The 24633-nt window shown below is 23.0% G+C and overlaps 1 protein-coding gene across 6 annotated transcripts in view; it reads right to left on the bottom strand.

The window, feature by feature from the left end:
• The window catches only part of LOC132923052 (aquaporin AQPAe.a), a 478481-nt gene that overhangs the window by 24111 nt on the left and 429737 nt on the right, over positions 1 to 24633 (bottom strand). The window contains exon 1 of one of the 6 annotated variants that reach the window (XR_009661089.1): positions 19960 to 19969. The exons of 2 other annotated variants lie outside the window; for them this stretch is intronic. Coding sequence is in view for 2 of the 4 variants with exons in the window: in XM_060986856.1 (XP_060842839.1) it covers positions 8029 to 8119 (91 nt within the window). In the remaining 2 variants the exon portion in view is untranslated. Of the gene's footprint in view, positions 1 to 8028; positions 8142 to 19959; positions 19970 to 24633 lie in introns of those variants that run through there. 3 more of the 6 variants (XR_009661085.1, XM_060986856.1, XM_060986855.1) reach the window with 3 other exon arrangements.

The raw sequence follows: 24633 nt of genomic DNA, 5'->3' as shown, positions 1-24633 counted from the left end.
ATAGTCATTTAATAAATCTAATAAAACATTTTACTTCGAGTTTAATATTAGTATTTTATTAATTACAACTCTATATGATATACATAACTATCATTTAACACATTGATAGTATGCTTATTAACTTAACAAATCCAAATATAATAGAATACCTTTATTATATATAATATAATGATCAAAAGATGTATAAATAATATTAATATCAAATTTAAGATTTTTGATGTAATACACTTGGAAAGAAAAAATATATTTAAGGAGTATTTTTTAAAATAAATTATTACATTATAGTATATAAAATGATTTACGAAGCTTGCTCGCCAAACTTTTTTCCTTTAATAATGAATTTATTTAAATTTTAATTTCTAGAATATTAAGTGTGCGGATGATGGACTGTGTATTCAAATAATTTAATAATTTAGTTATAATAATATTTAATTATTAATTTTTATTAAGACTATCTAATAACGAGTATTTTGTTGGCGATACAAAATTCGTTTTTTTTAAAATAAGAATCATTGTTTTTGCTGTAAATATTAAATGTTAATGTATCTTAATCAAAAAATTATCAAGTATTTATAAATTATTATTCTTCGATAAGTTTTAAAAATTTTAATTAATTAATAGTGTAAAATATATCATGGATTAATTATTGTGTTAATGAATTATGTTTTTAATTCGTATAAATTAGTTGAAATAAAAGTTATTGAAATGTTGTCTTTAAGTAGGTGTGCTCAAAAATCAGTTTTTAAAAAAATTCATTGTTAAATAAAAACAGAGATACGCATGTTTGGTAAAATAATTACATTGTATAAGAAACTATTAGTAAGGTATAGTAAGGTCGCTTTACTTATTTGATTTTTCATTCATTAATATGTTTTATTAATTATTGTAAATAATTTTGTAAGGACTTTCGAAAAATATTTTAATATTTTCAATAAATAAATTTATTATCAATTATAACTATCAAGTGTTTAGCCAAGATTCAACTAACCAACAAGGATAATTATTTTTATACGTATTATAAACTCAATATTTTAATTGTATTTGTCATATTTTATCAAAACAAATAAATAACATTATGATGAATATGACACATTTGATAATAATAATTAATTAGATAAAAATCCAATTATATTTTTTTTATAAAACACAATAAAAATATGTTATTGTGTATTGATTGTGATACAATAGCCAATAGGTCAGTCATTATCAAGGTTTTTATAATTTTTCATTTTAATAATTTTTTGAAACGTATCGAAAACTAAATAAAACAAACACAAAGTTCTAAAACATTGTGCGTTTGTTTTAAAATATTTTAAATGTAATTAATATTCATAAATGTACATAAACATATTTAATATATTGAATTGAACATGATTGAATTTACATAAATATTTTAGTATTTTTATCAAATAGCTAATTGAAATACAATGCAAAATAATAAAAACTAGAAGAAATATATTTAATATCAATCAAAATAGTAATATAGCTTCAAGTAGTTTGATTGAATATATAATAATTGTTAGAGATAAAAGATACTTGAAAGTATGTATATATATTGTGTAGACACAGATTTTTTTTTAATGTTTTATGTACTTGCCTATTATTGTTTCTAACTTCATATAATATTATATTTAAGAATACGTCACACCAACATTTGTTATCTCCAACTCTTAGGTGTGAACTATAGAGAAATAGAGTTTATGAAAATCTTTCATAGATTAATAAATATCTAAAAACAATTAATATTGTGACCAATTTGATAAACATAAAAAAAAATTGTACTAAAAGAAAATATGGTTGTGGTTTAATGTTTATATTAATAAGCATTTTTAACTCTGAATATTTTAAAAAAGATTTTCATGAACTTAATTTCACTAATATTTTATGTATACCAAGATATAAAACTTAGGTGTAGTCTCTTTTCAGTTTATTTTACTAATTATAATATTTTATGTTATTGGCAGTGGTATTTTGATGTTATTTAGTAAGATGTATCATTACATAAATAGTAAATTTAAACTACTAAGCTAATACTACACATTAAATAATTGAATAAAACACATAGTCAATTTAGTATCTGTTTGCTGTACATTAAGACATTAAGTGTAGAGTAGATCATTGTAATGGGTGTGATAAATTTGAATTCAATGACATATTATTATAAACGAAAAACGATTTTTAGTGAAGACGGTTTAGTTATGTCCGATTACAATATCACAAGTATATTTTACGATACGATTTTTGATACAGCTAAAAATAATTTATTTTACTATTAATACCTATTAAATTAGGTTAACTAAATTTTATCTCAAAACATTTCATTTATTATATTATTATGTGTAATAATATATATTTATATCATACTATATTATTGTTATCAACTTTTGAGTTAATAATACCTTACTGTAAATACCTTATTAATACAGCGTAATAGGTTCATAGTATTAACATTAATTTACATATTTTGAAAATTCCATTGCGTATAGTAAAATTCATGATATACCTACATACAAGTTTAAATTCCATACGAATAATGTTTTTGAAATATAACAAAATAATTAACATCGTTTTTCATTGTTAAAATATATAATTTTGTATAAATTTGAACTAGCTACACATAAATATGAAAACAATTGGGTTTGTATAATTTTTTAATTTTTAGTTCCAATATAAAGTATTTATTATGAACATTATATTAATTTTTTATATTTTAGCAACACAAATTGAAGATTTTTTTACATTTTTTGCTACTATAAACCTGTGATTTGTAAATTTTTCGTGATTTTGAAGAATTTTGTAAACTTTTGATTTTTAAATTAATATAAAAAAAAATATGGCTATGCATTTATATATGAATATAAATATAAATAAATTCATAAATATATGAATAACTTATTTGGGATTTTGTATTAAATTTTGAAGAATTTTGGCCTAGAGAATAATATTTAACAAAACAGATTTGTTAAAACTGGTTTTGCATAAAAATTCTCGTTTTTCTTTAATTTGTTGTTTGTTTTTCCCGATTATTTTGAAAAACACTCGACATTTTTAATCTAAGCTAATTTAAAATACAAAATTATCCAGTTTTCAAATTTTATATTTAAAACCACCCTCAACGTTGAAATTTGAAGCATTTTATCGATTACTTATTAGTTATTGTGTACATTCACAAAATTAAAAAATACACACATCGTAGTAAAATCAATAAATTTATAACTCAGAATATAAAATAAATATTGAATGTAATATTACTACAATCTATGTGCAATTCATTCATCATTTCTTTATTAAAATAATAAAATATTTATAATATAATACCAATGGTATCTATCGATCAAAACGATATATTTTTTATGATTTATCGAGGTAGATGTGTAGGTATTGTTGTGTATTTCAATTCTTCACAAAACTATGAAAGCATTTTTAAATTTCGTATAAGTTACCAATTTACAAACATGTTTTCGATTCTACTTGTCCATTACATGATTTATTGGTAAATAGTATACGACATTACGATTTACCACACCAAAACCACAAAAGCTCCCACATAAATTCACAAAGGCTATGACCAGTAAATAGATAAATAATTTATTGTAGATGGCATATTATTGATCTAAATAACTTACTGATGGAATGGACTGCTTTGACTGGTATAGGTCAATAATAATAAATTGTATTGATAATGCTATATAGTATAATCATTATCATTGCTAGGTAAAAGTTTTTGGGAATTCGTATACTCAAAATAGTTGAATAGTGACAGTCAAAAGATGAGTTGCAAAATGTAGCATTTTTTTTTTTATAAAATGTAAATATAAATTAAATTAATTTTACTATAAAACCTTTAGTACAATAATTACGCTGTGTACATTTTTGTTTATTGTTTTCATGATTAATATTAATATGTATAAGTGCAACTATATAATATCAGATATACTATACATTTTTACTAGGTAATTTAATTAATATGAAGTATTAGATATAACATCGGTTATGTCTTTTGTTTTGAATGTATAGATTTTAATTTTACAGTTTTATCATGAAAACATTATTTTAAATGTTTTAAATTAAATTTATGTTTCATTTGTATTTTAATTTCCATTTAAATACAATAACTGAAATAAAAAATAATAATAGTAATAATAATTTAAAACAATATCTATTGGTTTAAAAAAAAAATATTTTGGTGTTTTCGTAAATAGTTTTATGGTATAGTTTATTATTTTAAGATTTTATATAGTGAACATCTATTATAGTAAATAATTTGTATGGTCGTTTAAAATAATTCATTAAACATATAGATAATACAACTTAGTTATGAATTTTGAATTAATAAATACATTTTTTAGTTAATGTTGAGACTTAGTATAGTATAGAATATATGCTAAACAAACATTTTATTTTATTAATAAATATTGTTACTATCTAATAAATTATTTCATTATTTTGTATTCAATACCAATAGGCCATAATATTCTAATAAAATTTGGCAATTCATCAAAAACAAAAAACGTGATCTGTTAAACCTATTTTATACTTTGTTAGATTATTGATAGACGTTGAATAGAATAAGTAAATCATGTAACTTGTTTTATTTGCATATTATTTTAATAATGGATGAGTCAAATATAAAATATGCATTATAAATTATAAGATCAGTTGAAATCGTTCTATGGTTTTAAATTTGGATCCATTGGTTTTACGTCATACTTACGTTCTTTTTTTTAATATAAGCAATGCAGATAGATATTATAACATTATTAAATTTAATATATTTAAAAAATGTTAAAATAATACATTTTTATATTTTATATTTTTCAATGAAAAAATATTTGTTTGGAGTTTTTCAATATTTAATAATGTGTTAAATTAATATAAATGTGGTGTATTTTGTATTGTGGTAAATTTCCAATAAAAGTCATTTTTAAACAATTTCAATGTGATTTAATTCTGTGATTTTACAACATTGTGTTACAACATCGTGTTTGCATAAAACACAATGTATAAAATTTCAATGTGAGTTTTATTTTATTTTAATTTTTTAATTTTGTTGGATATTTTAGTTTTTGCTATTATAATTGTTTTGTTATAGCTTTTGCTCTATTTTAAGTTCTATATAAAGTTCCACAAAAGAAACACATTTTCGGGAAAAAATGTCGTTTTAATAATTTAATTAATGACTAATATATACCTTTTATACAATTTATAGTGTTGATAATTGTTTTTTTTTAAATTCAATATGAAATAACTATACAAGGAACTGAACTTCTAAATGGCAAAAATAAAAATGATTTGAATAAATTAAAAATGATTGCTTAAAATCTTCTTCACGAGTCTTTAAAAATAGGCATATAAAACACTAATTTTATAAATAAATGTTCTAACCGTTCTAAGTATAAACATTTAAATACAAATTTTTTATACTTAAAAAATTTCATTTATAAAATTTAATTTCAATTTGAAAAATTAAAAATAATTGCCTCTCTAGTTTTAATAGTTTATACTCTACTATCTTGAGTATTGCTAAGCAATTTAATTTTTAGTTGTTACATTATTATATATTAAATATACTTATTATCAGGTCTCGGGAAAGTTTTCACATTATTCACGGAAAATATGTTTTGTTATGTACCTATATTATAGATATATTAATAAGTAACTAACCTACCTAAACATATTATACTCTATTATAGTTAATATCATATTTAATTACAATTTACTGTTTTTTATTAATATAAAAAAATCTAAGTAATGATTTTATTGTAGGTAGGTACGTGCCTACTTGTTTTGTGGATAAGCTCTTAAGTCTTTTAATTTATAGTAGTATAAATTCAAATTTATCTATAACCAGCCATATGTTATAATATAACTTGCTGCTATTGTATAGTTTTTACTCTACTAATTAATAAATTAATCTGATTTTATAACGCGTGCAGCATGAAATGTTTATAATATAAGCGAATTTATCGTTAAAATTTAAATACAGGTTCAATAAAAATAAAATCTATAACAAATAGAGTGAAGTATATGGTATGTCGTGATGTATCAAAAGTAACTAATTTTGGGATATTTGTTTACGTTATCTTTCATACATAATAATATGTATCACATATAACGAAAAATATTCTATATATGGTACTATTATTAAATGTGTGTTATATTACCATGTTAGTTTAATTTCTAAAATTGAATATGTAGTTAAACATTTTTTAAGTTATAATTAATATATTTTGATTTTCCTTACAATGTTTAATGCTGTAATATCTATGTATACATAAATTAATAAAAGATCTCTGCTATAATAACGATATTTATTTTTTTGTTTCAAAATATTCTAAAATTTACATAGCAATTTAATATATTTTTATTTTGTTAACTATGTTATAAGACTATTAAAGTAAACTTAACTTATTGGTGAACTGTGATAAATACTAAAGTAGTTGGCATTTAATCCAACCACAATTATTTGTATAATAAGTGCCGATAATATTCTTAGAACTACCCATATCAAATAAATATCAATCTAGCTGCCGATGAATCCAGATAAAAATCTCTACTTAATTTGTCTAGTATAAGTACCGAAATGGGGACTACTATAAATCTATTTAAATTTAATAAAATCATTTTAAAAATTTCTCAAAAAAAGTTCATAAATATGATTTTCTAAATATCTAGCCATATTTTAACACATCGCCTTTAATACAAATGTTTAAAGGAATATCATTTAAATCCAGTAAACATTTATTTTTTATTCAGTTATACCGGTAATTACATTACAACTTAAGTAAATATGTAATCATTTTAATAAGATTTATTTGTAATCGACTTTTAAAGTCCGTTCAAAATAAATGCTTCGATAGCAGAAACTAAAAATTGATCGCATTTTTATAAACAAATAATAATTTTTCATAAATTAAATACATTTGTCAATAATTTAATTTAATTAGGTATCTAGAAAAATTGCATACTTGTATAAGTTTCAAGATCAAACTACTAATTTAAAAAACCATCTTAAAACCCACGTGTACCCATGGTCTTTAGTATTCAGCTAAGAAGTGCTGAATTAGTTATGTCCATAATATTAAATTCTTCCAAAATATTATTCTCAGGATATGGTTACATGATTTCCTCAATAATATAATAAAAAATAAAAATAGGTAACCATAAAACACGTTTTTAAGAAATGTCAAAAGTTGTGAATTTATTACGATTAGGATCCTCTCATATTTTTATTATTATTATTTTTTTTAATACGTAAATTACCACGTATAATTATGTATCCTTTATATTATACAGATAACGTGTATAGTATTATTTACACGGATAATACACAGGTGAAAATAAACCGATATAACTATCTAAATTTGTTATTGGGGGGACGATAATTGCGCCATATTTCCCTACCTTTTTTCAACATTGATTAATAGTTTAGCTACTCGTACATATCTAATATATTTTGTTTAAGCACACTGTAGATACCTATATTATTGTAATAATCCACTCAAATATTCATTATAATACTTATGTATTGATATGAATTCCAAATATTTACAATTTAACTACAATAACCGTACCTACTTCGATAATAATATTATAATTCAGTTATTATAACTAAATATTTATAAGTACCGACAATATAATATCTTGTTATCACAGAAATATTACCGTCTATATTTTATCAACTTATTTTTATATCAATTATTTTTAATCATAACTTTCAGTAATCAGTAGTTGATAGTTTTGAAATATAGAACTTTAAAAACATAAAATATAGAGCTAAAGCAAATGATAAAGTTTAATATAAAAAAAAAAAAAAGTTAACATAATATAATATAAATAATTTATCAAGCTATAGGTATTTATTATAATAAACAATTACCTACATTTTTATACTAAATATAAAATAATCGTACATAAGATGTGCCTACGTACACTCTAACACAAATCAAACAATATATAGAATTAGTTAGATTTTAGTACAACAAATCTATAACTGAGTTTGATAAATAGCTAATGATTTTTACGAACCTGAAATATTAGAGCAAGGTTGACTCAAATCGTCTGTAGATGAACATTGATCATTAGAAAATGTACCATACTCCTTCATTTTGTCTTTCATTATCTGGTGGTTTGATTTACTTTAATTGTATATTGAATATTAAATTGTTTAACGTAACATCAACAAAGATATTTAAAACAGTATAGGTACTTACATGGAAATATTATTTGGATATTCTAACTGTTTTATAAATTTACAACACTTGACTGTTTTATCAACTGTCTAATCCATATTGCGTGAAAACAACTATTAAAATATTATCTAATATAACGACAATATGAATACCTACGTATTATTAACAACAATTTACAATGATATTATCTTACACGGGGCTACATTATTATATACTAACCTATTATATTCGTATTCAATCACCAGAATAGGTATACCTGTTTAATGTTTATACATAACGATCCAATTAGAATGTTTATAATATTATTTGAAAAGGAAGACCCCAATAATTTTAAAACCACACCTATACAAAAATAAATATTATTTTAATAAGAATTTTATTTAAAGATGAAATCCTACCGCATGTGTTGGTTTTACTAACGCATAATATAGAAAATTATTTAAAAGTAAATAATTAGAAAGTATGATTCTAACAGTATTATAGTGTGTAATATTTAAATTTTACTTCTAAGTATAAGTAAGTCTTACGACTTAATATACTTAGTGTGTATACTATATACATTAATGCATTATTTTATAAAAATGAGGATTTATACATTCATAATTTAGATCAGAATAACATTGACATGCTAATAAATACGATATGAACACACAGAATGGAAAATTTGTAATAAGAAGTTGACTGTGCATCATATATATTTTATATATATTTTAATCTGACTTAAGACTTTAATAATTGAATGAGTTTATGTGCATGGGTGCATTGGTATAAAGCTATAAATAATCTATATTAAAGAGGTAGGTAATATTGAGTAGATATAAGTATAAACATGTGATATTTTTAGCTTACGATATTACAATAATAAAAATACATATCACGCAAAGCCATATTGTTACAAAAGAGACTTAAAAATCTAAGCCCTCCAAAAACTAAATAAATAAAAATATAAGTTTAGTTCTCTTAATAATGAATGCAAAATATAAACGGAATATAAATGTTAAGTTATAAAATAAAAATAAAATACAAATAGATTATACTAGCATGCATTTAATATAATAGTATAATAATGTTATTTTAATCTATGGTTATATAGTCATCACATATATTTTATTTTAGTCCAACTCTTTACTCATACCGTATGAATGGCCAACCTAATATTAACGACAATGTATTATTTTTTACTTGTGTTACTAATAATTAATAATTATATATTAATCCAATATTTTTTATAAAATTAAATGTTTACATTATGAAAATATTCAATTTTATAATTCGTGGATTTAATACCGGTCGGAGTTTTTACCAAAATAGACTCACATTTTACTAACTGTATCAACTATTCTAGTGATCGGATAAAACTTCTGAAAACATGATTTAGTTCGTTAAAAAGTTTACTTTAAAACGAGATTTCCATGTTTTTTAAATTGAACATTCAAAGTTAAACATTTCGAAATTTTATTTTTAAATGCCATCTAATAATATTGAAATGAGAACAATCGTGTTCTCGAATTTTAATCGGATAAATGGGCTAGTTTTATGATAGACAAAAGATTAATACTTTTGGACAAAAAAAACAACAACATTATTCATGCGTGTTATTGCGACATGTGGGTGCACGTGCTGGAGCATTATGCTATTTATTTTACATTACAGTCACATACACTGATACACTAATGATCACTTACTAGGTACTACGTAGAACACATTTACACGACAAGCACCTAGAAAATTGCTTATATTATATTTATTTAAAACGGTTTTTATCGTATACCCTTATAGAAAGTAAGTGTATGTAAGACAAATAAATATGGAGTTGATTATATAGGTACTATAATAGGTACCTGCAAATATTAGGTGTAATATATTTATAATATAATTGTATATACATATAAGTAGGTAATAAGTATAAATCTATAGTAAATAATATAATAATAAATCTATTTATTTTTGATATTGTATCTATTATCAATTAAATACCACACTACCACAGTAATACAGTAATGCCATAACGGTATTAAATCAATATAATAAAAGAACCATAATTGTATAATAACAAAATTAAGGTTACGGGGCGTGGTATAATTGCTATATAAATTTTAAATAAATATAGAAAAACGAGCATTTTTTTTTATTAAATGTATAATATTATTTAAACTTAATAATACGAATTTAGCAAATATCTGAATAATGGACGCGAAATCTAGTGGTTTGGTTATAACATGATAATTATGTTTCGAAGTAACACTAGATTTCGCTTCAGTTTTCTTTTTAAATTGTTAATTAAATTATATTTTATTTTAATATTAACATAATATTATGATGTTGAATAATACACAATTGATTGGGTAATTATAAATTCTCGCAATACTTAAGGTACCTATGGAAGTATACACAATACACGCATAAATTATATTGATAACAATGTATACCTCCAGTATTCTGTATAAACTTCATCACTCTATTTTTTTTCATCAAAATTCTATTAATCGAAAGGCTTTAAAAATAGTTTTTCAATTTCACACTCACAGACTATAATCATTATTAATTATTAATTCGTTAAAAAAAAAAAAAAAAAACGATAATTTCAAAACAAAATATCCCAATGAACGTCTAAATGATAATAGTAAGTGTTATAAATATAAAATACGTGGCGGAATAACATTCAAAATAATAGTCTATGCAATACTGATCAAGCATATGCACTTGAAGAGTACAAGACCGCGAGGGTCTAAGAGTGTCTGAGTGTTCTATGTTTTGTTATCGATATAATCTACAACATAATATATAAATTAATGTCACTGTACCTTCGTATGCAATTGCTAATGTGCATACTGTACAGTGTACACATGATAAACACGGTACGTACTATAAAATATCGTTTAACGAAAATTACTAATTACTATGGCGCGGTGGAGCCTACAAAAATAGGTATAGTGTCATATTATTACGTGTCGCGTGGCGTGGCCGTGATGTTTCGGATTCAATCCTCACGAACTATGAAGATAATCTGTAATATTAAATATATTATAATATATGATATCACAAAAAACTATCTAATGTAATAACACAATTTGCAAGTTAAGTATTACATTCAATATCCTTAAATATTATGAAGGTACAGATAAAGTACATTTCATAAAAAGTGTGTACCAAATTTTCCGATGTCACTGAATTATAATATTACTATATTTATATTTTTATTAATTAATATAATTTATTTATTAAGTATAGACATATCAACAGACTACTGAATACAGTATAAAAATACAAATTGTTATTGAAAATATATTCAACAGTCTTTGAAAATGGCTATGTTATTTATATAATACACATTATTTAGTAAATATAATATTCTAAAACTTATTTTTATTATTAGATTTTTTTTCTTACACAACAGTTCAGCCGTTCAGTTCGTATTGACAAACGTTCCAATAATAAAAATAAAAAAAAAAAACAGTGGTCTGAAAACTATTTTATATTTTAATAAAAAATATACTTCATATCACTGTAGTTTCCAATGACCAAGATGTACACAGGTGTTATAAAATATTGCTAAGTCGAAGAATAAAGTCGTTAAAAATTAGAATATTCATTATCAAGTAGGTATATAATAATTAATAGGGATATTTCCCTGACTATTAAATCCATATATTTTCCACTTTGTAATTTACATAATATATTATAGGACAATTTTTTTATTCAAATATTTGTGTAATAATATAGGTTTTAAATTAATAGTCAATGATTATGATTCTTCCTAGCTAGATCTTCATTCTGAATTGGGGAATAACGGGCTTTTGGTGTGTAGGTGTTTCGTCATATTGGTCACGCTCTCTAGTGTAGTAGTGTTGTACACTTATGATAATATGCGTGTTGTGCACTAAATGTCGTTTAGCAACCACAAAATGTTATATAATAATTTATTGGATTGAATAGGTACGTTTGAAACGTCTTGAGAAAAAGATTACAGCATAATAAAACAATTGGTTAGTAAAATACGGATAGACATATATTTTTACTTTACGCTTGATTAAAAATTAAACAATACTTAATTTGTTTTTATTATTGTGTAATACTCTAAAAAAAACGTATAGATATTAAAACACATTTATAGATAAATATAGATAGGTAGGTATATTTTTAATAGGATAACGGGTTAGGGTTCAGTAGAATATATTATTTTTTTTAATTATTATAAACTATAATGTTTATTTAAGTAAATTAGTATGAAACATACAATTTACTAAGTATTTAATGTATTATTATAGCAATAGGTAACTTAAAAATTATACCTACATAATACATTTTCAATAACTTGAAATTATATATATATATTTTTTTAAGAAAATAATTCTTTACGTATTTTTACACATACTTACACAGAAGTCCGATACGGATCGATACGATTCATTGCCGCTAATATATCACACGCATGGCACACAATTCAATTTTTTGAACGCTCGAAATTAATATTAATGATTTTGTCGATTTTGATATATTTAACTAGGTCGATAGATAAACAGTTTGGTATTTGTTGTTTTAAATAATTTAGTACCTTTTTTGATATTTAATTGAAGGTCCGTTTAAAAATTATCAATGGCAGTTAAACTAGTTCGTGGTTGTGTAATGAAATTGACTAAAATAAATTAAATTTTATTAAGTAGGTAAGAACGTTTTAAGAAGTCGATTATCTCAAATTTGTACTGCTAAAATTCATGATGTTAAAAGGTAATTATTGTTTAAATCTGTTTACACAGTGTGATCAAATTATAAAAACTATTTAGTTAAATTAAAATTTTGTCTATTGACCACATATACTATTATGATAGTTATAAAATAATGATAATATATAGTTGTGGCTATGCTCCTGAAAACTATTCGTCAAGTAATCAAATAATATAAAACTAGCACATTGCGTTACAATACTAAATATTTAAAAACATTTTGAAAAATACGTCGGTGAATAAATTATATGCATAAAAAATAAATGGAACATAATATTTCATCGTTAATTACATATTATCAGAGGGTGAAAAAATGTAATAAAAAAAATCAATAGCTGGGTAAAGAGAAAAAAGTAAAAACTACTCGATACATAAAATAAAAATTAAGAATTGGAATATATGTATACTGTATATATTAAACATCATATTATAAAAGAAAACCAGCTAGATTCAGTGTCATAAAAATATTATCTTATTATCTCCTATCGTAAAAACGCTGATATACTTTTAATGTACAAACTATATGAAATGACCAATAATATTATGAAGATAATAGACCAACATAAACGAATAGAATTTTTTGGAATATTTATTTAGTACACAATTATTGAAGAGTTATTATATGGCATGCACATTGCACATCTTACACTCAAATAATAGTTGGTAGGTACTAAGTTGATTTAAAAATAATGTAATATTGTAATATATTTTAAATCAATTTTATATTGTTTTATAATTGGAAATTTTTAATTTATTTTTATTTTATTGGAAAAACATTGAGTATTTTTACTATTTTTTTGTATTTTTAAATAGAATCCAAAACTGTGTTATATTTATTTCATTTTTTTTAAATGTATTTTTTGTGTAATAGGTAGGATTGTAGGAATAACACAATTTACACTAAATATTTGCTTATAGCTAATAATTTTTATGGAACTAAATCATACTTACTGTTAAAGATTTAATAATATGTATTTTTATTTTTAGTAATTTAATTAAATACAACAAAATGCATTAATTAATATGTAGGTTACTTATATTGGATCTGAAAAACCAGATAGGTATGGAAAACATTCTTTTATATAAAAACAATATTTTAAAATATTATCCCTACAATGTTTTGTTACTTATAGCCATCCAACCAAACACTTGAACTATTACGTTGAAATTTTATTTGAAATATTATAGGTATTTTAATTTAATCATTTGTGTAATTTCTATACTTATACTTTTGTGTGAATAATACTACTAATACTTGTATTACATTATATATATCTATACCATTTTTTTGTTAACCATAATAATAAGTGTCCATATCCATAATAACAGGACATGATATATTGATATGATGAATTTTAATTAAACGAATATGTCTGTATATAACATAATATATTTGATATTTATATTTAATTTTCTTTGCAAATAAATGTATAAATGTATAAAATATTAGTTTTTGTTCACATTGAACACTTCTATATATTTAAAATGATTGGTTTTTTCTTACTAGTTACTTATTATTCATTAAGAACCAACTACCAAACATAATCATTTGCAATCTTGCAGATGATTTAACGTCCACAAAATGAGACTTTTTATACTTACTGATAATGCAGTATGAGTTATCTAGGTATTAATAACTTTCTACAAAATAATATAATTGTATACGCATCAATCGTAGGTAATATATTGTTTATAAAAAATAGATTGCCTGATTAAATATAATTCTATTAAAAAAATCACATATAATTTGTGAAGAACCGTCGAAATTTTATTTATTAATTAAAATTTAGAAATAGGTTTTTTATTTATCATCTGGTTGGTATAGAAAATAGTTACTAAATTACATGCGAAATAAAATCTTCAAATTTTCTTGTGACAAAATAATATAAAATAAAAATGTTAATTTTTAGATATCCAAGATTTGTGGAACTACTGATATCACATATAATTATTTAGTTTCATTAAAACAAACTTGGTATACGTTAATAAGATGTACCTATAAGTCTACATCACAATTACTCAATTATATTCGTTAATTTCATGTACGATTTTCAAAATCAATAAAATTTCAAAATAATTGTTTTCATTGAAGGATTTTAGTTAGTTCTAAAAAAAAAACACTTGAAATATTCCACTATAATTTAAATTAACATTGTCTATACACAATGAATTTTTTAACTTTTCAAAATATTCTGCCTTATTGTAAGTATACTGTGAAAGATGCTTTTTAAAAGTCTTCAACTACACATACGGATATTTACTTTGGAATGTATTTAAAATACGTATTTGAATACTCAATAAAAAAAGTATTTGATTATATAAGTATATACACTTCAAACAAATATTTATTGATACATACAAAATTGCAAACACTTTAAATTTTTTGAATGCATTTTTTTATTTTAAAACTAATGTTAAAAGGAATTTCATAGAAAATCGTGTATATTTTTGCATTATTTTGTGAGAGCTGACTACGCCATTGGGTCATCGTTTGGTGAAACAATAAATTCCCTGTCTAGCTGTTTTCTTATTTAAATGTTTACTTAAGCATAAGTCACATACGAAAAAAATGTCTATTATAGGAAAGAGCATTAAAATTTAAAAATATTTATCTCTACAAATAATAAATATATTTCAAATTGTATTAAAATGTAAAATATCGATGGGCAAGAGTACAGATTTATAGTTTAAATGTACAAACTTATTTCATACTGTTATTTGGAATTAAATGGTTGGTTTGTACTTTTGAAAATTCTTATCTTTAAATATATTAAAAACTATCTATAGGTAATAAAGCTTTAAGTAAAATTGGATTATTTTATATAGGTCATATTATTATGTTATAACTTATGCAAATACCAATTTGTTTTTTTTTATGTGATTGAACGGATTAACACGGCAATAGTAGTATAGTGAATATACAAAACATAATATATAAAGTATTAGTAAGTATTTTAGTATTTTATTTTAAATACACATATTTTCAGAGAGTGTTTTAAACACTACGTCCAACTTTAACTTTTATAATATGTCAATTCGTTCTAATATTTAACCTAACGCCATACGATTGGTTCTACTGAATGTACAATATTGCTATAAATATTATGCGTGGGCCAAAGTGTAAAAACAAATAATGCACTGACATCTTTTAAATATTATATTATACATTTTATATTTATATCATATATACAAAAAATAATGATACCTACCTACTTGAATTTAAAGAATATGTATTTTTCCATTTTAAAATGTATAGTGACAAGTATCTTATGCAGAATATTCTACTACTAGTATAATTTTGACATAAATGACAATCAAATTGTAGATCACTATATGAATACGAGTAACGAGTATCTAAAATGCATGTCCTTACTAAATTTAGTTTTTCATTGTTAGACACGTTAGAGCATGTTTTGTTTGATTACAAGTTCGTTGTGTTAATTCAATAAAAAGATATATTTTATTTAAAGTGAACGATAAAATAGATTATTTATTTATTTATAGGTACCTAGAGTATATTGTAATTGTTTATATTGATTTTGACCAAGTCTGCATTCTTGCGAATCGATAGTGCATTAATATTAGTGTAGACTCTACATTAGAGAGTATTATTGTTGAAGACCAGCAACAGTTGCCGTAGCAGAGTGTCATACATAAGGAATAGCAAAGGTAAACATTATAGTTTATGAATAGTTAATATCGTATTATGTTAAGCATACATTTTTATTCAACTTATATTAACGCTCAACAATAAACGTGTGTACTATAATAGCCATACATAAATATAAATGTGTAATTCATAAATTGATTTTTGTGGTTACTTAAAATTCCATGTATCGTTTTAGATTCTGAACAGAGAGATAAATGTATAAGGTTTCCAAAAATAATATGTTATTTTTTTCATCACTTTTAGGATGATTTCTAGAAGAAACTTGAAGTTGCAGTTTGTGTTATTTATATAAATTGTTATGAGTTACAATTTTTGTACTTTAAAATAATCAAAAAAAAAGTATTGTCTCGTTGAGCGTTTTAACTAAACTTAAAGTATCACTAGTACAGTGATGACATACGAATATAAAACATGATATTTATTGTGGTTGATAAGAATTTGTGAAGTATTCTTAAATGCTAGGTAATCACAACTGATCAGAAAAAAAATATAATGTTATTATATTATTATCAACTATGTACGTATTTTAAATACCTATTTATATCTATTACAATTTATGAATGTTGTTATATATAGGTATCTATGTATATTATATGCTTAAAAATATGAATAATCGAAAATTACAAAATTATTTAAAATATTAGATTTTTTTAGATTATATTTAAGATAATAAGTTTAGATTATATTAGAAGGCAAAATTGAGCTATAAAGTCTGCATTTTTTATTAGTTAAATAGTTAAAATTACATTTTTCAATTGGGCGTATAGGTTTATTTCGTTTGAACTGCATTGAACCGATGGATAATTTATAAGTTGCACGTTACCATACAGCCTTAAAAATAAAATATTGCAATAAATTGTGCCCATTTTAGTAATAAAAAAACGATACTTGAAATAACCATAAGTGCGGATGAAGTATATGTAAGCATGGAGGTTTGGCGGTTGAGAAAATAGTGGATGTAGGACGGTGAAAAAAGGTCAGTGATAGTTTTTTTTTTTTTGCCCATTCTCGAGGGAAAAATCCCAACGCCACATTAAATAACTTCTGAACGATGTCGATTAAACGAAAGTCGATAATTCACAATTAGTATTCCGGACCGGACGCTCTGTTCAACAAATAAAACGAATGGGTCCCTTTTGTTTTAATCTGGATAATACATTAAACAAAACTTTTTTCCTCCCCTTATATCTGTGTAATGTGTGCCTCATGACCCTCGCGGGTTCACCGCGAAACATTCGGCTTTTTCCACTTTAATATGTCCCTTATCACTTATGTCGGCCATTCGTATGCTACGCCATGCTTTACCTGCCAGTATCGAAAACCAACAAATAGTTAATAGTTCTTAGTTCTTACGAATATAATTGAATACAATGAGTAGATAACAAACTATTATTGTATGGTTTTTTATACGACTATAATGATTAGTTATGGCTTATAACGTAATATTAATTTGCATTCCCTTAATTTTCCATTTGATATGTATCTGTTACGTAGATTAGATTGGCAATAATATTTGGGATAGGTATTATAATTATTATGAACTTAGGTAGTAGTATTATAAAATATACAATTGTATTATAAATGTTGACATTTTAAATATAAAGTGCTTGATTAAACAATATCTACCAATATAATCATCGTTCTAAATAAATCTTGTAGTTTCGTTTCAAATTAGTTTTATTTTGAAAACATATTTAAATAATTTTATTACATAATTTATTAAATTAAATAATAAATAAGATTATATTTATCGTTTTAAACTTAAATATTTTTTTTTTAAGTTTAATTTTTGGCGCGTATATTAATAGACTATTTAATTATATACAAATAAAATAATATTAATAGGTTTATTGTCACATGTATGAATGTTGTTAGTTAACTAAGTTATAAGATAGTTTTATTTAAAGTAATTTAATTATCTCAATATTATAATCTTTAACATGATATATTTTTGTATTTGTTTAAATTCCGTAGTGAAAATCATTTAATAGTTGATAGTAGTAATAGTGATTTTTTTTAAATGCATTTTGTAATCAATTATTGCTTTGAAATTCAAACTATTTAGACATAAAAGTTTTAATATTTTCATTTCCCTTTGGAAAATATGTTGATTGATTTTTCGTTATGATCGAGATTGGTTGGTGATTTGATAATTTACTTTATGTGATACACATTTGTTGTTGTACTAGTAATTATAATTAATTCAACATTTTTTAGAATCTGAAGTTTAGTATCTATCTAATAATATACCAAACAGACATTCACTAATAATGCTTACCCTCTTTTAATTCATTAATAATGTATTTTTCCTAACTCTGTTATTAAAAATGTTCAAGTACCTAAATCTTTTATAAACCATATTTTCAAATACTGATATCTGCGATACCATTAAAAGAGTGGCTGTTGTAGTACAAAATTGTTTTTAAAATAAAAACAATGTTGTTATACTATAATATATTTAGTACACATTTTTTATTTTTTTTTATAATAATACATTTAAATCGAAATGCAATTGAATAGTTTTCGATGTTATAAAGATGGTGATTTTATACAAAAATATAAAATATATTAAGTATTTATTACATTTTATACATGGAAATTTTTCACATGATATAATAAAATGTTTATAATATGTTAATAATAATTACTATAGGTAGTACCTAGTTATTAAATCACCACTAGGTCTATATTTTTTAAATATGTTATGTAATATTATATTTACTACACATAACTTATATTAAGTTAGGATATTTTTCTGAATAATTTTAATTCGATATAATACAGAAGGAACTAAAAGGGATGGTTCTAATTAACTAAAAAATACATTTATACCGCCGCAGGAAACTACTTAAATATTATAAAAATGGCTAAGTATTTTATGTAGTATTTATGTCTGCTTGACAATTTAAATACCATAGTTTAATTATATACAAGTTCATAATTTGAAAATCCAAATGAGCAGAAAGGGATTATAGGTGAATAATATATTATAACATTTTATTTCATTAAAAAAATGGTCACGAAAATATATTTTTAAAAACCTATTATTTGTAAATATAGAAGCATATTATTAATATTAATTCTCTAGTAGGTATAAGTTCACATTATAACGTTATCAGGACAAGTTTTATACCCCAGAGATTGTAATAATTATGTTAGTGAATTATGCTCCCAATTCGTATAAATTGCTTAAGTTTATTTGAGTTTCTTGAGAAATGGTTACATTTAATAAGCTTAATTTAAATGTTTACATAAATCTCTGATGGCCATTATGTACGTATAATTTATTTAGCTATTTTTTTAAAATATTTTTCATTCCAATAAAAAAAAAAAAATGTGTTTTTTTTAATCAATTAAAATTAGTGAATTTGGCTACTTTGAATTATAATAAATGTTATTGATAATATTTTCATTATCAAGTATAAAATTAAAATATTTATCAAGATATTATGCTGATGTTTTATCGAATACATGAATTTAGACATATTAATTTATACATGTGTAACTACTTGTTATAAAACTTACTTCTTTATCATTTTTAATTGATTTTTTGATACTAATCATAGTAAATATAAGCTTAATTGTAATAATTTTACATTTTTACGTTGTTAACTATTATCAATCTTGAAAAGATTACTTTTAATATTTATCAAAATACATGAACAACAATTACAAAAGGGTATTATGGTTTTATTTTTTATGTCTTTTTTATTGGTATTCAAATTATATTTTTATTTTTATTCGATAATTATTTAGACACAGATTTTAAAGTTTTGATATAATATTTACATTGTATTGCAGTTTTCATGATTTGTATATTCATAAATAAGTGGTGTTCTTAAAATGTTTTATTGTATTTTATTGTATTGATATGTATGCTATACATGAATATTCTTTCCTAGGATTAGCGGATACAAAATTACGAGTACTTGATTTCAGGATTTAGAAACTATATTTTTAAATATCTATTTAATCTATAACCATATAAATGTCATATAATATCATATTATTTTAAATGTGAAATATTTATGGTTATTATTTAATGTCATATACTAGATGTATTTTTTTTTTGTAGTTACTTTATTAATAAAATAACGATAATGCGATTTTAGATAAATATGTGCATTATTGACGATCGCCGGATGTTTCGGCTACGTTTTGAGTTATCAAACAATTATGTAACAAAACTATAAATCTATTGAAATATTTAAAACAAATTGGTACAAAATATTATACTGATACATTTATTTAATTAACGAAAAAGAAACATTATGAATAAAACTAAACTACTTAATACCGTATAAATGAAAAATGTGTTTTTTGTCTGTCCAACAAAAGTCCAACAACGTATTTATATGTTATGTGTATATTTTTGGTTCAGTTTTTAGCGCTTTACTTCGATTTGTAGTGGTGGGCATGTAGTTAGCACTACAAACTTAGAAATTGGATAACTTTTAATAAAGCTTCCAACAAATTCCATCAATTGACTAATAATGTCCAACAAGTCTGAGAAGAGTTTGTTGGAATGGTTTTAGATTGTTAAGTCAACTTTGTAGTGCCAGTTTCATGTAAACCATCTCTTTGCATTTAATTTGATTTAATTTTTTTATTTTATCATTTAGAATATACTTCTCGTAAATACAATACTTAGTTTAGTATACAGTGAAAATATCAAAGATTTTTTATTTTTTTTCATATGTCATGTAGTTAACGCTGATATAAAGAGAGAAGAATAATTTAAAAAAAAATATAGGTAAGCCAGACAACTCTGCGCTAATTTTTTTAATTAATTTTTTTATTCTAAATTTTCCCTTGAGCTTTGGTGAATTATTAGTAAAATTAACATTTTTTTTTGTAGAAAGATTTACATATATATACACTTTTAAATAAATAAAATTGATTGATGTGTATAATTCAATATTTAATTTATCGAATATCTTATAAATAGTGTAAATAATTGTTACCATACATTATTATTTTTTTTGTTTTCTAAGAATATTCTATTTGCAAGAAATATCCTATATCATATTATGCTTGTTGAAAATGTGTGTAATATATTTGAAAAAGTATTTAGTGTTTTTTTACCTTTTATTGCTGTAGTAAATGTCAATAACATGTGTTTTACTTTTACATAATATACTCGTAAGTATAATATGGTGTAGATAGTTTATTTTAAAATACTGCATTTCAAAACATATGATCCCATAATATTTGATATTAACTGCTCCTATACCAATACATTTTACAAACATAATCATCAATATACGTAAGTATTTACGTTTATCGAAAACCTGGATATTATTCACAAACTTTTTATATGATAAAAAAGGATATTTCATGCTTATGATTTTGGATTCTGAGCACCGATGAATTTATTGATTTTACTAGGTGTATATGTTTGTGTGTCTTTTGTCTTTTATAAACTTTTGGAATATTAAATTTTCTTCATTTTTAGGGGAAGGTATCTATTATTAAAATTGGATCTAGTTGATACTTTAAAGGGATTTTAAAATAAAAAATGCCCTATATTTTTCAAAATAGCCGAAAAAACAAAAAAATGCATGTAATTCTTCGAAAAACTAGTATTTGACAAAACCAATTTTGTTTTTTTGGTGTAACTCAAAAACTAATAATTTAAGATAATTTCTACGTTTCTAAATTTTCACCATTTGTTTAGATATATTAGTATTTTATGTATTATAATATGATAAAGTTTTCAAATTATTTTTGTTTTTTTTTAATATTATATATACATAATTTTTTTATTAATTACATTAAAATGTTCCTTGCCTAAATTACCTTGCCTAAATATTTACAAATATAATTTTAAATATTTTAAATTTTGATTATTTTAACACGATATAATAATATATTGTGGTGATAACTATTAATATTTATACGTATAGATATACAATTTTTATGTATAAATGCACGTGTATGTATATGTCACCGAATTCATGCTGCTGAACCGATTTTGATGAATATTTTTTGGTGTGTTTGAATAGGTCTCTGGATGGCTTAGATTTATTATTATACCCAGTAGGTGACAGCATTTGGGTTCTAGGATATTTTGACATAGATATGTTTTAAATAACATATGTGTGAATTTTAGATGCTAATTATCTCGGAAACTACTCATCATGTGTTTTTTTTTTTTAATGAAAGAGCACACTACGAAGCAGGTTTTAAGCATAGTTTTATTGACCCAAATCCGCATAGGTACAGTGTACCTGGTACACAAAACATAGAGAAATAAAATATGAATATATCTGTGGTACCATATTTATTATATCCGGAAATATGAAATTTTAATTTATTATAAAAATTGGTTTTTTACTGGAAAATTTGAGTTCAATAAAATTAGAAGAATTGTAAATTTTGTATTAACTTACATTTTTCCAGTTATTTTAAAGTGATGACTATGAAAACCAATTGAAAAAGTTGATAATTTGCCAGTGGACTGATAGGAAACCGAGATAGAACGATATAGCACCGTTCGGTCGTTTTCCGAGAAGGTTTCAAGTCCCTTCACAATTCTATAAGTTAATTAATAATAATCGGAAAATATGCATATAAAGGTATAAACGGAATGTCGTGTCGTCTGTGAATGACGAGTATAAATAACGGATTGAAAAAAGTTTGAACTTGGTACGTAAGAGGTGTAATTTTAATATGGTCAACGAATTACACGGGGATATAACTTCTACGTTGCATACTTTCGTTTAAGTTGAAAAAACAATTTATATATCTATACCTCTGATAATAAAAATGAATAATATAGCGTACAAAGAAAAATTAGAAAATCGATAGAAGCTTTGGAGAATACTTTAGAAAATAAATTTAGTTTCACAAGCCACATGATCAAAAATTGCTACTTTTTAAAAAAGTAAAAAAAAATTGAAACTGTTTACATAGTAAGATATAAAATACAAATTAATATTTGTCTTGATTAGTGTTGATATTGATCATCAGGTTAAATTTGTTAATATTTTATTTATTTTATCTAAGATAAAATTAAGTTTATATAAACGCTTAAGTTTAAGCATTCTTAAATTTGTCTTTCCAAAATAAATAGTAAAATCTATAAATTAAAGTATTTAAAAATGTAAAGAAAAAAGTTATGCGTCATAAAAGAAAAAAGATGAATGATTAAAATAAAATATTGACATGGATATTATTATAAACGTATATTATTATAATATATTTAAAATTAATACATATACTAACTAAAATAAAGTTTTTTATTATTTTTATTTATCTATAAGAATACAGAAATATCATTATAAAACTTTTTATAAGGGTATTGATTGAAAGGTCTGAAAGAGATGTCGTCCGATTTAATGACAAATTGACAATATAACGACCCACGTGCCAAACCTAATTTAGTAAGAAAGTAGATGAAAAAAAAAACATTGAAACATATTATATTGGTTATAGAATGGGAAAAACATTGATCCTAGTAAACTTATTATTTTGGCATGTAGGTAGGTTCGAGTACAAGTTTTACATTTATTACAAGCCACGCGATGGCACAAACATACATAAGCCTATATAATGTTATTCGTTATGTCTGTCGTTTTTCACGACGCTACCGGGACTTGGGAAATAAAACAGCTTCTGCCTCTCATCCAAGGTTATAAGAGTTTTTTCTTATTTTTTTTTATTTTTTATTTTTTTTTTTTGTCGATACTGGAAAGGGGGATAGTGTAGCAATACACATCGAACTTACTTTTATTATTATTTTTCTATTTTACTTTATATGAATTTAAAAAGAAAAAATAACTTTGTATCCAAAAAGGGTACCTATAAAGTGTATAGTGCGGTAACCCAAGTCACGTAACCAAAGTTTGGCACACATACACTTGCACACACAAAAGTACACAAAACCTTCATGATTATTTAATAATTCCAAATTCACAAGCGCAGGTTACACACAATGCGTGTTTGAGTCAACTGTTGGATGGGACGTGATGATCAAACCGTTTTTGCATATGACAAACTTCTATTTCCTAATTGTAGTTTTTGCTCAATGTGTATAACCTAGCTG

This window comes from Rhopalosiphum padi, chromosome 2 (genome assembly GCF_020882245.1).
Source record: "Rhopalosiphum padi isolate XX-2018 chromosome 2, ASM2088224v1, whole genome shotgun sequence".
NCBI classification, from domain to species: Eukaryota; Metazoa; Arthropoda; class Insecta; order Hemiptera; family Aphididae; genus Rhopalosiphum; species Rhopalosiphum padi.
Note: the sequence above shows the minus strand (reverse complement) of the source record. Positions and strands in the feature narration are given on the sequence as shown.